Genomic DNA, 15196 nt, shown 5'->3' with positions numbered 1-15196 from the left:
TTGGCATGCAAAACCACAGATTAATGTTTGTGTGTGTGTGTATATATATATATATATATATGCTCATAACTGCATGGTGTGTATCATATATAATATGCAAGAACTTTTGGCTCATGAGGTTGTAACTAAAGGCTAAACCCCATTGGCGCGATTTTGTGCGCGACAGCTACGAGCGACGGGTTCGCGCGACGGATCGGGCCGTCGCTTGAACAGATCGCTCGGTCTTGTCGCGCGATCGCTCGGTTTTGCAAATCTAGAATTCGTCGCTCGTCGCCCGGAAGTGCTATGAGCGACTAGCCAATAGCGCAAAGCCGGAACTGGATGTACATAACTCCAGTACTTTCGATTGTCGCATGGAACGAGCAAACGATTGAATTTTTATAGGTGCAAGGATAAGAACCTAATGCAAGACTTTCAGAAATATTTTATGCTGCTTTTTACAGTAAAATACATCAACTTAAGTTAATAAAGCACGCGTCACGCTAGTTTTGGCGCCTATATTGCTGCCCTCATACCGGCAACACTGGGGAGACGTCGCTCGAAGTCGTCGCTCGCATGGGGTGCAACTTGTAGGCGACGAGCGAACGCGACAGCCATCTCCATCGCGTCGCTTGTCGCTGTCGCGTGCAAGATCGCTTGCATGGGGTTTATACTTAAGAGTTTCTTTATAAAAGACGTTGGTTTGGGCACATCGCAACTAAACAAAGGCATGTCCAATTTTTTCACAAGAAAATAAATATTCATGCAGTAAGGGGCTCAAAAACAATCGAGTTTCTCAAGACAGTGGCCCCATATCTCCAGCTCAATGCTAAACTGTAACCTGTAATGAGCTTATGCCACGTTCACTCACTGGCCCTTTCTACTGTCTCAATGATACTTCATGACCCTACTCACAGTGAAAAATGCTGTCATTACTAACTAAAATTACTTTTCTTTATGTTCTGCCAATGTCAGTTGCTACAGGACACTGACACCTGCAGCAGTTTTCTTGCATAATTAATCTACATTCACTTTTACATGACATAACTTCCAGAACAGAGCTTCTGTATTGCTATAGGCAACCTTTCAATCCACTCAGAAACTCTGAGACATGAAAACAATGCTGATTGGAGGTGTGCCATTCCTTTTGTCACATCTGCTGAAGTTGGCCAACAAACATACACTGAAAATCACGTCCTCATAAGTGATTGATCAAGAATATGGCCACTGTTTATAAACAAGAAAAAAATGGACAAAGGCAAAGGAGCAAAAAAATATATCCCATGAGACGCACCGCTCTTCGCAGAGTTCTGCCTCATGGCGCTCAATCTGTGATCTGGGAAGTTCACTGGCGCAGAATTGACATTCGGTCGGCAGTTCGCAGACTGCTTTCTCAACAGCGAGGTTTCGTGAGCAGAGCTCACGGCTGATGACTGTCCTGCAGTTGGGGCAGGTGGCGGTCTCGTCACGGAGACGCGCATCTGCCAGGAGATGAGTAAAACAACCGGCACACATCAAGTGGCCGTTGGTGCACTGCAAAACCACAGCAGGGAGAGGAAAATCACCACTGTTGCCCTTGTGGAATGCTCTCCTCTTGGGAAGCTGCTCCGTTAGAAAACCTTGCAAGTGGGAAAAAGAACTGCAGCAAAAGTGGTCAGACAACAGCACAGAAAGGCCCAGCCTTGAGCCTGGGCACTTGAAACACCTATGTGCATTACCACAAACACCCTAAATACACACATGGCAGCAGCACAGAAACAAAAAAAATAAAAAATAAAATAGTGTGTCAAGAATACTGTTGACCATAACCAAGTCCTGTCCAAGTCCTGGGGGAAATGTTGCGGCAAGAGCTACTATTGCACCAGATGCTAAAGGCCAACAGTCAAGTGGGTTAGTGTCACAGACTGTGTACACAGACACATGCAAGCTCCCCAGCTAGGGCAAGTGTGCTCGACTGGATCTTCTGGTCTATGAACCTGAAAGAGGCAGAAAGATATATAAAAGCAAGCTGTATTACTAGAAGTTTAGATAAAAACCTTTATGACAACTTCATGACTTACCTATTCTACATTACCTGGAGACATTAATTTGTCAAAAAAAGGCAGTCCCACAGCCTGTCCCTGCTACACAGCACACTATGCTGCTCCTTGATAGAACAAAGCATGCCATTTGACAGTGCAGTCCTCAATCCAGAGACATGTGTCTTCAAAATAAGCAGTGTTTGGTTCTCCATGCACACAATAAACATATGAAACTGTTCATCTGGTTTAATAACTGGTTTAGCATAATGCCAAAAAATTATATTCTGGAGAACCACAAGCAACAATACTGTGTTCATCTCTTTGTGCAAGTGCAGTCCCATACCTTTTACATCCCTTTGAATTATCTGTACAGAATTTGTCACCTCAATCTGGATCTAAATTTCAGGTCCACCAATTCATTGTATGTTCATACTGCTATTAAAACAGGGTTAATTTTGCAATTAGGCTTGCAAAGCAGATGGATATAACGGTACCCAATATCTGCCCATTTTGTAATTAGACTACCCATAACTACCATATTTTAAGGGTGCCTATGCCACTTTGAGACTATTCAAGTGCATGTGTCCAAAAACCCAGCAAGGATTAATTCCTCCATTTTTTTATGCATTATGTTTCTTGCTCGTAATAGCTACAGTTGAAACATCCAAAGGGCATGCAGCTTCTAGATTAATACTCCCTGTGTCAAGGCCCATGCCAACCACATTATGAGATGTACTCACTTTGAACCGCACTCTTAATACAAAAAATTTATTGTAATTTTCTTCTTTGGCAATGCATACTTACCCTTTCTCACAGAGCGAACTCTGATATCCATAAATAATTTAGTTTTCCCTGACACAAGGATGACATATCTTCCGGCAGGCTGGGCATGATGAACCACATTACATCAGTATATGGCAGTGGCTCTAGACCACAATGTAAACAATGCATGCAAGACAGCATGCTAGTAAATTTATGTGCCACACATGAAGGAGACCTATGAAGCGTCAAACCATGACTATGTAATGACATCGCATAAGCTGCCTTCTGGTACATGCAGTCCCAACTGCCACTTGAAGTAGCCAAGGCAGCACTGCATATGCAGTCTACACAATAGAACCAACACCGTGTATATGCTTCGGTTGTGTTTATTGCACCACCAGTGATTATTTTACAGAATTGTACAGACAGTCCGTGTGTGCGTGATAACTGTGACCAAGGGCACACGTCTTCGTAAAAGGCCCGTGCATCTTCGTCTTTCGAACAGTTGGCAACGCGTGCGACGGCACAAGTCCCGGTAATACACGTTACGTAATGTCTTTCAGTCCACATTGTTTTTTAACACAGAACTCAACAACAGGCGCATGTTCGAGCCACTGATAAACTGAAGAGCAGCAATCCTCTAAGCTCGGCAAAGCACACGACAGGAACGAAAGAACTCAACTGAGAAGTGACAGCCGCAGTTGCTCAGCAGTAAAGCTATTGCGTTGACAGTAAGCAATAATTGACGTCAAATATTACACTACACCGCAGGAAAAACACTTCGCATCGCTGATGTCCTTATTTTCATTCACAAAACGCAAACACAATGAATGTGAATGCATTTCTTAAGAAATGCCTATATAGAAAAGAAGCCTAAGCAGTCAAACACAAAACATATGCCAGGACAAAAGGCAGGAAGCAAGGGGAGAAATTTATATATACATGTACAGTACATACATCTACGACGAGGCACCTGCACCTCTACAATGCAACACTAATACGCCGCCACACTCAACCGCACACTCCGTCGAATGAGCGACCGTGAAGCGCCGCGTTTATTCGACCGCGACGTTCACAAGGGCGGGAGGAAGCTGTTACGAGCCTGGGATTGGATCTGCGATCAGCTGATCTCCCACGTACCTGATAAATGGCGGTGCGGGGCAGGTCCAGGCAAACCGCGCAGCAAAGAATGCCGCCCAGCCTGTGCTCCAATTTGTCAGACTTGCCAGGCGTTCTTTCGCCAGCCTTGAAGCGCTTCTTAGCGGGTCCGTCAGGTTCAGCCAACAATTCGTCGCTTGTCGATTCTGCCAGTTCCGACCCTGACACGGAGCTACCAGTTTCGTCAGCCATTTTGCTGCCTTCTGTGGGGATGCCGTTTGTTTTGATCTTGACGGACGGACCAGCTGTTCTGTTCACGTCAGACTTCCGCCATCCAATGGAGTCGCGCAAAGCGGACCACGTGGTTTTGGTTGACCAGTGATGGACACGCCAGCGTTGCGCAAGGTCTTTCCTTCCTCACTGCCTTCCTACTCACGGGGCGGGTTGCGCATGCTGCAGCGAGGTTGTTGGTGGCATGTGTTCGTGAACACCAGCACTTATGCGTATCGGCGACCGAATGAAACTATTGTAGAAAAAAATCATAAGGGTTCCGTTTTATGTCTTTGTGCTTCATGCCGACAAACATTGCTGATTTACACAACCAGGTCACTTGGATGCAACAAAATGCGCGTTTGACTCGAGTCATACCAAAGGTCGTGCGAAGCGATTTCTAATGCAGACGCAAGACAAGAAAACTTTGGCATAATTCCAGTGTTGCACTTAAAATGGGCGGCGTTACTTTCGAGGCAAAGGTTCAATTGACAAAATAGTTATCGTTTCAGGCACTGACGTTGCAGTGCGTCAACAATACAAGACAATGACGCAACGCAGCATACTGTTTAGCATCCATTTATTGCCACGGGAACAAACGCACTGCAGCATGTACAGCCCTTGTCAGGTAAGAGTGCTGTAGCCGTACGTGTGCACGCCAACAAGCATGCAAAGTATATTTTACACAGTATCAATGGTATCAAAATTTCCTACGGATGCGCACCAGTGCAAGAGTATTTTTTCAACACTAGCGCAGCGTCACGCGTACGTAATGAGGTATACAGAGCAACGCACAAGCATAGCAAAATCCAGAAACAAGGACACACATGATCATGTTGCAGTAGAGCAATGAAACTACGCAAAAGTACACAGTCAACATTGTACCAAAGGGGCAGGCCGAGAATCGAAGGGGGCGAAAGGCGCGTTTTCTCTCTAGTAGTCTGAAAAATAAAAACGAATGAGACAAATATATATATATATATATATATATATATATATATATATATATATATATATAGACAGCTTTTATTTCAAGCATTTAGCATGCATCACTGCAGCAACCCGAAACTTTTCTCACACAACTGATTCTGACATGTGAATGACCGAAACATGAAATATTTTCTATCAGACATGAACTCTATTTTCAGGTGACTGCAACAAATCCCTTTGAAACAATCTGGTATGGTTTGAGAGACGGCAATTTTTCCTAGCACGAAACTTACACAATGGGGATTTCTGCAGTGTATTCTTTTGAAGTGATGTACAATGCATCTGAGCTCAATGGATCATTGCCAATGATTCCGTACTACTACGAATATATATTTAAGGTCTGGTTTGGACCCACATGTTAAAGTGTGTTGTCAAGTTCAAGTGACAGGAACTGGGTAGGAACAATCCGAGCTGGTTGAGCCAATGCATGTTCATAAAGCACCCACTACACCCTGCCACAGATCTAGAAAAGCAAAAGTATCTGGCAAATGAGGCCAGTCTAGTGTAGTACACTATGGTAATGTGTCACTGTCATGATACTAAATTTTAATTTACACCACAACATCTTCAAACCTCAGCAGTCATGGAGGCATTACGGAATCAGGGTGTAGACGAGCCGTATGTAAAAATACTGAAAGATATCTATAGCGGCTCCACAGCCACCGTAGTCCTCCATAAAGCAAGCAACAAAATCCCAATAAAGAAAGGCGTCAGGCAGGGAGATACGATATCTCCAATGCTATTCACAGCGTGCTTACAGGAGGTATTCAGAGACCTGGATTGGGAAGAATTGTGGATAAAAGTTAATGGAGAATACCTTAGTAACTTGCGATTCGCGGATGATATTGCCTTGCTTAGTAACTCAGGGGACCAATTGCAATGCATGCTCACTGACCTGGAGAGGCAAAGCAGAAGAGTGGGTCTAAAAATTAATCTGCAGAAAACTAAAGTAATGCTTAACAGTCTCGGTAGAGAACAGCAATTTACAATAGGCAGCGAGGCACTGGAAGTCGTAAGGGAATACATCTACTTGGGGCAGGTAGTGACGGCGGATCCGGATCATGAGAAGGAAATAATCAGAAGAATAAGAATGGGCTGAGGAGCATTTGGCAGGCATTCTCAGATCATGAACAGCAGGTTGCCATTATCCCTCAAGAGAAAAGTATATAATAGCTGTGTCTTACCAGTACTCACCTACGGGGCAGAAACCTGGAGGCTTACGAAAAGGGTTCTACTCAAATTGAGGACGACGCAACGAGCTATGGAAAGAAGAATGATAGGTGTAACGTTAAGGGATAAGAAAAGAGCAGATTGGGTGAGGGAACAAACGCGAGTTAATGACATCTTAGTTGAAATCAAGAAAAAGAAATGGGCATGGGCAGGACATGTAATGAGGAGGGAAGATAACCGATGGTCATTAAGGGTTACGGACTGGATCCCAAGGGAAGGGAAGTGCAGCAGGGGGCGGCAGAAAGTTAGGTGGGCGGATGAGATTAAGAAGTTTGCAGGCATGGCATGGCCACAATTAGTACATGACCGAGGTTGTTGGAGAAGTATGGGAGAGGCCTTTGCCCTGCAGTGGGCGTAACCAGGCTGATGATTATGATCTTCAATTGACTCACAAAATTTTCCAGGCACTCAGCAGCTGATCTCTTTAATTCACATAGTATTAACGCAATAGTATTAAGGGCCCCGTGGTGCAGAAAATGCGGTGTCGGCGTCCACTGTCGGCGGTGTTGTTCATCAGGAAAAAAATCATCCTGAACCAAAACCATGCAGGCCCCCCGGCGTGGTGCATAGGCGTTACTGAACTAATTGAATTTCTCTAAGTAAAATGCGTCAGAAGGTTCGTTAAGTCCGACTTAGACACAACCTACAGACATGATAGCATCAGACTGTAATTTGAATATACGAGAAAACATAATTTTGTTACGTGGAAACTCCAACACAAACCCCTTTTCCCTTGCTTACGATGGTACGAGCCATTGGCGAGTTGCTGGTTGTAGCCTCTGCCTTATCAGGGTATGAGGCATTGCTTTGTCCTGCACTCCCGTCAGGAGTGGCCTAATATTGCTTTCTTTCGGGCCCCGTGTCGCAGAATATCTGGTGTTGGCGTCAATAGGGCCCAATAATGCTATCATGTTCCACTCTTAAGAGGCGAAGCTTAAGCGTCCTCCAAGTTTGTTTTTTTTTTCTTCAGCATGTGCAATGTTAGCAATTTGCACTAACAAAGTGTGCAGGCACAGTGAAATTTAAAAAGCAGAGGTCATGAATAGCTAGCGTATTACTAAATTGACACCATATCCAGACTTGTACATGCTGCAAAAAAAAGGTAACCGATCGCAATCACTTCATTAAATAATGTAATCAATTACAGTGACCCACGAAAGCAATTGAGGGATTACTGAAATGTAATCATTACACTTACATTACTTTATTTCCAACCTTTATTAATATTGCACAAACACAGTACATAGAATGAGCTGGCCTGGTTCTTCAGTGCATCCTCTTCAGCCATTCACATGCTTATCTTCACTAACAATTACTTTTCACAATTTCTGTCAGTCATCTTGCCTCGTTTTGATGTATACACATCAGCAGCGATGCTGAAAACTTGCTCTATGTGCACGCTGGAGGGAAGGGCGGTCTTGTAACGTACGAGCACGTTCCATATATAATGATTGTGGTTACTCAATGCCACTATGCCCGCGTCTCGATCTTCTATGAAGCGCAGTGCTTTATTGTGCCTGGGGCTCAGCGAAGGTGCTTCTGGTAGGGCCAATGAAAAGCTGAAAAAAATATTCCGTATATGGTTTCGTAGCATCAATGTATGGAGTGATCGTCGCTATCGAGCCAGAGCAGCACCACTTCATTTTGTCGGCTAACATCCGGTAAACTGTTTAGATGAGGAAACAAATACCGAGTACCAGGGTTTGGCTCTCTGAGCATTGTGCATCCGCGAGGCCGCTGCCTTGCATGACCGCGAGCATTCTACTGCAGTTCCTGCCAAATTGAAGTGCTCAAATCTGCATTGCCTGTTATAGCTGACCTCATCGATATAGTACTAATTGGTTACTGGAAAAAGCAAATGGATTACAGTGAGCGTTACTGAGTAAAAAATGTGAGCGATCAATTACAAAAATACCAGAAATAAATGAATTGATTAAAATTACATGTAGTTAGTCACATCCAATCATGTCTGCCAGACTGCCACCTATATACCACTGGCAAGTGATAAGAGCTACATGGGGCAAAGCAGGCACTACAAATGTCATAACAAGCAGTTCTTATGCAACTTCAATCATTTCTGCTGCATACTGTGTGACATGCAGGTACAGACCCCATTTCAGTTGTACAATACATTTATTGCATACATATGCATAGCTCTCGAAGTCACATTAGCTCATCAACCATAAAATTCTTAAAAAACAGAAATCTACAGCAAGGGACCTGTTAATACGATCCTGCCCGAAGGTCTCAGCCAGTGCCCATACATTTTATGGGCCAAGGCTTTCTTTAGGTTCTGAACTCGGTCCTAGATGGATAGTCGTACCTCGACTGGTCAGTACCAAGATGTCTGCGCTGGCCCTGGCAGAGGAAGTCTTGGTGAGATTGCTACTGGGGAACTGATTGGAGAATGTAGGAGTTCACTGCCAATATGAAGATAGAAAAAAGTAAAGGTGTGTTCAATAAAATTCAATTTTCTACTTGATCCTATAGTGGGAATGAGTGGGGAAGAACCAACAGAAAGGGAACCAATTATTGCTGAGGCACTCGCCTTGCAGCTGCTGCATTTTCTCTCACTTCAAGCAAAAGGTTTTCTCAGCTGTGCTTAGACAAAAGTAAAAAATGTAGGCTAGGAAGTAGAAAGCATGGGGTGGGAAGGTGCAGGACATGCTTGAGATACAAGTTTATCGGTAGAACATTTGCCAGCTTTATCATTCACTTCCAGCCTCATATGGTCACCACACGATTGAAGCACTCTGTGTGGTCGAATTTATAAAGTGCAATATCGCATATAAAATTTTTCCTTGTCGTACTGCAGTGCGTACGGTGATGTGGAAGGACTGAGAGCAACATGCCTTGAGTTCCAACTAACGTAAAAGCAATCATGCAATCCCTGCAGCAGGATGTAACAAGGAACCATGAACGCCTTGTATGGGAATACGATCCATCAGCAAATGATCATGTTCATTGAAAGCAACAATAAGTATGAAATCATGCTGCTCAGTGCAATGCACATAATCAGTTGAGCACAGGGATGGGCTAAGCCAAAAAAACCTATTGCACATAATCTCAGAAAGTGCAAATTTGTTACCAAAAAAATTTGGAGGACGCCTAAGCTTTGCCTTTAAGAGTGGAATGCGGCGGCATTGAAAGATCCCTGACTGCTTCTCATGCTTCCAGGCAACTGCAACTTGTGCAACCATAATGTTTACCGGGAAACGCTGGCACAAACGCTATGCATGAAGGCGAGCTTTCTGGTAGAAACACGGCCTCTTGCGTGGGCCACGATACAGCAGAGGGGAGCGCCATCTGGACGTATTCCAAGGAATGGGCCGTGCGCAAATCTCGCAGGCCGTGGCCCCTCTATGAATGGTAGAAGTCATGGGAAAGGGGTTTGTGTATCGAGTTTCCGCGTAAGAGAATTAAGTTTTCTTATATATTTAAATTACAATCGGATACTATCATGTTTGTAGGTTGTGTGTAAGTCATACTTCACGATTTTTTTTACGTATTATACCTTGAGAAATTCAATTAATTCAGTAGCTTCCTTGCACTACATGGAGGGCCTGCGTGGTTTGAAATTATTTTTGCCAAAATGACAGTCAACACTGGATGCCAACAGCAGATTTTCTGCGACACATGGCCCTTAACGCTGTCACGTTAAGAGCTGCAGCATCCGCCTCGGTGATGCTATGGGTACTGAATGTGTTAAGTACAAGCTACTTCATGCTGAAAATCCCAATTTTCAGCCTGCCCTTGACAAAGTTGCCTTTGAGGATATCATAAGTGCAGACTAAAGAGTGGGGGGTTTGCAGTCCTCTAAAAAACAAGTGATTTTTTGTGCACTGTGACCAGTGGCACAACCAGCAGTTAGAATGACAGTGGTGGTGGCAACGCTATCACATGTCCATGCACAGCAAACGTCGAGACCAGACTACATGCGATGGAATTGTTTTTGCTTTTCTTTTTTCCACACGAGATTGGTGCAGAGGATGCATTAAGTACACCCATAACATGTTTTCTCAGCACATTTAATAATAAAAGGAGTTTCTCCAGTGACACACAGTATGGCACGGTCTAAAAAACTGTGGATCTGGTCAGTGCAAAACAAAAAACAAGAATGCATACAGCAAAAAAAGGGAAAGTATGATGCATAAAGGACGTGCCACAGCATTACAATTCACTTATTCGTTATTGTCAGTGTGGTTTCTTGTTAGTAGCAAAATTAAAATTTCGTTTAACAACAATGTGCACAGAATGAGCAAGCACGCTGCTAGTGCTGGAGCATGGCTGATCTAGAATGCGCGTCAGACTTCTGACCAGATGCGCGCTCCAACCTGCCAAGGGTAGAACTACGGTTTGCTAGATGCATTCAATAGTTAGCAATGACAACGCCACTACTACAAGCACCAATTTGTGTGATAATGCACAGCGAACGGTACGTTGTTCATATATTCCAGTTCATTGTAATGCTGCACCAACGAAACTGGATAGCCAGAAAAACAAACGAAATGAAGCAGCCCACAGTGAGTATGGTGATGCTACGGTGTCTACATCTGCGACGGGGACAGTTGCGTGCGTTTGAAAGTATGGCTGCAATCAAAGTTCACTGCGAGAGAAATTAGGCATCCGCTAACCATAGGAAAAATTTTTGGAAGCAAATAAATTATTACCAAGACTACGTAATGTTTCAACGTTCGAGTTGATTAGCTGGGCATGAGGCAATGCCTTTGCACCCATAAAGTAGTTCAGATATCTCCCTTTCAGTAAGGGATCTTTACCAGAAAGAAAATACTACTCCGTCATGTGTCACCAATGTGAATGCCCTTCCAGTAGATGTCCCTTAGTTCAAATCCCATCTGTCAAGGGTATTACACTAACTCGAGACGGTGGAAACAAAGGTATGCGCAGTTGTTAGCCCTAAACTGACATGCTTCATTCCATGAGTATAGCACATACACTGCAGGAACACTAATGATCAAACGCAAACTACAGCAAGAAAAAAAATGAAGTTGCACTTGATATTAGTCGAGCATAATAATAAAGACAATGTGCACTCCTGTTTGAGGCATCGTTGAAACAGTGTAGATGTTGAAACAGAAAATCAGACAGCCTGACAGAAACTCCCGTGTTTTCACTGCTGCTGTCATTTAAAAGTTAGTATCCAACTTGACCAAAGTGCACATTATCTCTTGTTTTATATAGAAGTACGACAATCACTGGAGGCGAGTTTCAACGACACCTCTCGACAAACCTTTACTTTTCTGCAATTCCTCAATGTGCCGAATATTGCCAAATGACCAAAAGTAAAAGCGCAGTCTTCATTTCATATGGTACATGGCAGCACTGATTGTGGAAGAGTTCCTATCCCAATGTTTAACAATGTGTCGAAAAGCTGCTGATCAAATTGGTCGATTTCCTATGGCTCTGTAAGAAAAGAGTTCATTAGACCAGATGGATAATTCCATCAATTTCATCGGTATCAAGGTCAAATTAACAGAAGTTGAAATGTCAAGCTCTGCATGCGTGATTTATTATGAAATCAGACTATACTTTGCAACACTACATTTCTTAAACAAAAAAACATCTATTTACATATGGCCACATGATATTTTGCATCACAAAAGGGAAATTCATGGAGACTGCAAACACCCTCCTAGGGCACACACAAAGAGCAGTTGAAATCTGCACTTCTAAGAGCAGCATGGCTGGTATACTGCAATGGTTCTCCCTCAACTATGTTTCATTCCTATTGCCCACCACTCTGCACCAGCTGACTTTAGCGACAACACAGACGGCTGCTGCTTGGGCCAATGCCAATGCATGAACAGGAGTGGAACTGAAATATATGTGCTATGTTAAATATGACCTAGGCATTCTCTGTCACTTTACAGTTTCCTTAATGAAAGCAGCAGTTAAAAGGCGGCGTGCTGTACTGCACATTGCGAGTATCTCGACGTGTTCTACAGTCAGAGACAAAATTATTGTTTCAGTTGAACTGCATGATATTTTGATACATTTGGTTCACAGTGCACTGAAGTGAAGCACAGATGCACCCTCAGACTATTCACTTTAAACTAATGATTAATTTGAAAAGCTGACAAGCACATATTTTAGATGTGCTAATTCTAGGGATGCCCAATGTATCCACAGACTATCGTAACAATAAGAACTTTCAGTAAGTTGAGAGGGATAGAAAAACAAAAACATAAGTAAAATTCTATCCTAGTTTGGTCAGCAGCAGATAATAATGGCTACCGTATCAATACATTTTTGCTCTAACAATAAAAAAAAGGTAAAAAATAGGAATAGCGAAAAAAAATTTTTTTACAGGTCACAAGCTGTGAGCTATGCAGAGTTACACTTAAACAGCCAACAACAGTGCACGTGGCCAAACACTAATACTGGTTGCCACTCAGTTGGTACAGCATACAAACAAAATGCTGCTTGTCCACTCAGGTCATCAGCTATGTTAGTGTGCAACAAAATATGTGCAGTTTAATACCCTCTTAGTGTGTATATTGAATGAGCTTGCCTTCAGAAGAATGTTAGAAAATTACAAAGGCTCATTTGCAGTGAAGCTCAGACCACTGGACTAGAGCATGAATGAAATGTTGCTGCAATGTTTCTTACTCTTAGACGACCACAAAAATGACATTCTGATGTTTAATTTCTGTACCTTTAAAATTCCGATTGAAGGGTTTTAACGTCCAAAAGGAGCAGAGGCTATGGAGACACTGTAGCTGATGGCTGCAAATTAATTTTGGCTAACTGGGGCTCCATAACGTGGACCCAAAGCTCAGTACACAAGTGTTGTTGCATCATCGTAAAGTGGCAACAGCAGCCAGAAACCAAATTCATGCTCAAAAGCGGAACACCACTAAGCCATTGCCTACAGGTACCTTTAAAATTCTTCTTGTGCAGCTCCCACCTAAGGTAAATAAACCATCTGGTCTGGTACTGTGAAGTGATGGGATCCACTCCTGCCTGTTGTCCACTGCTACATCACATGTATTAAATTGCTGTAACACACATTCTACAGTTCCAAACTACTGTAACATGGTGGAGTCTTGTTTAATGACCTAAAAGCCTTTGGCAGACCATAAGACTGAGATACAGTGACAAATATACCCAAAATTCACACCACATTCGAGTCTTAATCTAAGTGTTAAGTTTTGCCAATCCCTTTACACATGGAACGAGTCAAATAAAAGTGAATATGAACATGGAATACTAGCTGAAAGAGTCCCCAATAAAAATATTGGGCATTCAAACAAAGCATGCCTAAATGCATTCATTGAAAGCAGTCATTTTTTTTTTTTACAGACTAACTTTATTCATCTTTTTTTCCACTTCATTTACACAGTATCAAAATTGGCTAGTTATGCCATAGCTATAAGTAATCCGAGATATGTTTTGAAATGCACGTATCTGGAGGGGAGGTGAAGAAATGTCAAGCATAAATAAAGCAGTCAAATTTATGTTTCTATGAACATGCAACAAAAAAAATCTATAAAATTAAGTCAGTCTCAACAACAAGCCACATCTGTTAAGGTACATACAGTGCCTAATGGCTAGGTTACCACTATTTCTGCACTCGCATTAAAACTTTCACCCACAAATATTTATGAAATGGTGTTGGGGCTGCACTTATCTTCAGTTATCTTTGAAAATTGTCAATTATCTTTGAAAAGTGTGGTGTCTGAAAAGCACACCTCATCAAATGGCTTGATTCTATGACAACATGAACCAAGCTATACTTCACAATTTAACAATGTAAGCAAATTGTGCACAAAGGAGTTAGACATGCGGATAAAAGTAATTTCTGTGCTTTGTTCAGCAACAGGCCAAGCTGTTACTATTCCACTGTCTACGACACTCAATTAGTCGCTGCACTTATGGTGTTGGCAGTAATCTGGACTGAATAAAAATCCGCACCGACTTTCAAAACATACCTAAGGGTTTTTCAGACAGCACTGGTCCACATCAGCACCATTTCATTGGTGGAACTTTACTTAACATAATGGCCAACCTTCCCTTAAAACAGCTCCACAAATGAACAAAATTTCGTAGCAGCATCTGATAAGCAATATGAAATGTACAATTTATACTGGGTGTCCCAGCTAACATCGAGCTAGCGTTTTTTCAAAATATGAAGCCTTGTGTGCAGATGAAACCAACTGTATAGTGTTGGCAACCTCCTTAAGAAGCCTACAGTATTGTTGTGTTCTCATTAAGCAATTAGTACTCATTATTTACAAACTCTAGTGATTACACAATGTCAATACGACATATGTAGAGAATGTATGAAAACATTACTTCCAGTTTTTACAATGTGTTATCATTTCCATCTCTATTTTTTCCATGCTTGTAAGAAAGCCCATGAAAATTCTAAAAAGGTGCCGCAGGCTGCTGTTTGCATGATATAACAGCTTTTTTTTTTTAATGTGGAACAAAAGTGCTACTCAGAAGCGCACAACTGAAGGTGGCATTTTCAAATGTGCTATACAAACCTTGTATTGAAACTAGGGCAATAAAGTTAATAATTTAAATAATTTTAATGAATCAGTACCAATTACTATTTCAATAAAAACAAAAAGTACTGAATACTTCTCTAGGAGGTTGCTAAAACATACAGTAGGTTTCATCTGTACAGAAGGCTTCACTGTTTCTCAAAACTTGCTCTATAGGTGTGTTGGCTGGGACACCCAGTATGCTTTTCAGTTTTGCATGAAGGAACACAAAAATAATCATAAAGGACATACTATCATGTTGTGTTGTTACAAGTGGACTGGTCTGAATTTCATAAACAAGACATTTTTAACCAAAGTGATGTAACAACTTCACAA

General features: G+C 42.3%; 1 protein-coding gene and 1 long non-coding RNA gene across 2 annotated transcripts in view; one reads left to right on the top strand and one right to left on the bottom strand.

Moving 5' to 3' along the window:
• LOC135896934 (zinc finger TRAF-type-containing protein 1 homolog) overlaps positions 1–4262 on the bottom strand; it is a 31581-nt gene extending 27319 nt beyond the window's left edge. The window contains exons 1-2 of the mRNA XM_065425475.2: positions 3903–4262; positions 1274–1512 (exon numbers count right to left, since the gene is read on the bottom strand). Coding sequence (XP_065281547.1) covers positions 1274–1512; positions 3903–4112 — 449 coding nt within the window. The 5' untranslated portion in view covers positions 4113–4262. The remainder of the gene's footprint in view (positions 1–1273; positions 1513–3902) is intronic.
• Positions 4263–4462: 200 nt separating this feature from the next.
• Positions 4463–15196, top strand: part of LOC135896937 (uncharacterized) — a 36560-nt gene continuing 25826 nt past the window's right edge. The window contains exon 1 of the long non-coding RNA XR_010562851.1: positions 4463–4758. This is a non-coding gene — a long non-coding RNA (uncharacterized lncRNA). The remainder of the gene's footprint in view (positions 4759–15196) is intronic.

Source organism: Dermacentor albipictus, chromosome 1, assembly GCF_038994185.2.
Source record: "Dermacentor albipictus isolate Rhodes 1998 colony chromosome 1, USDA_Dalb.pri_finalv2, whole genome shotgun sequence".
Lineage (NCBI taxonomy): Eukaryota > Metazoa > Arthropoda > Arachnida > Ixodida > Ixodidae > Dermacentor > Dermacentor albipictus.
The sequence above is the reverse complement of the archived record's forward strand: the minus strand, read 5'-3'. Positions and strand labels throughout refer to the sequence as shown.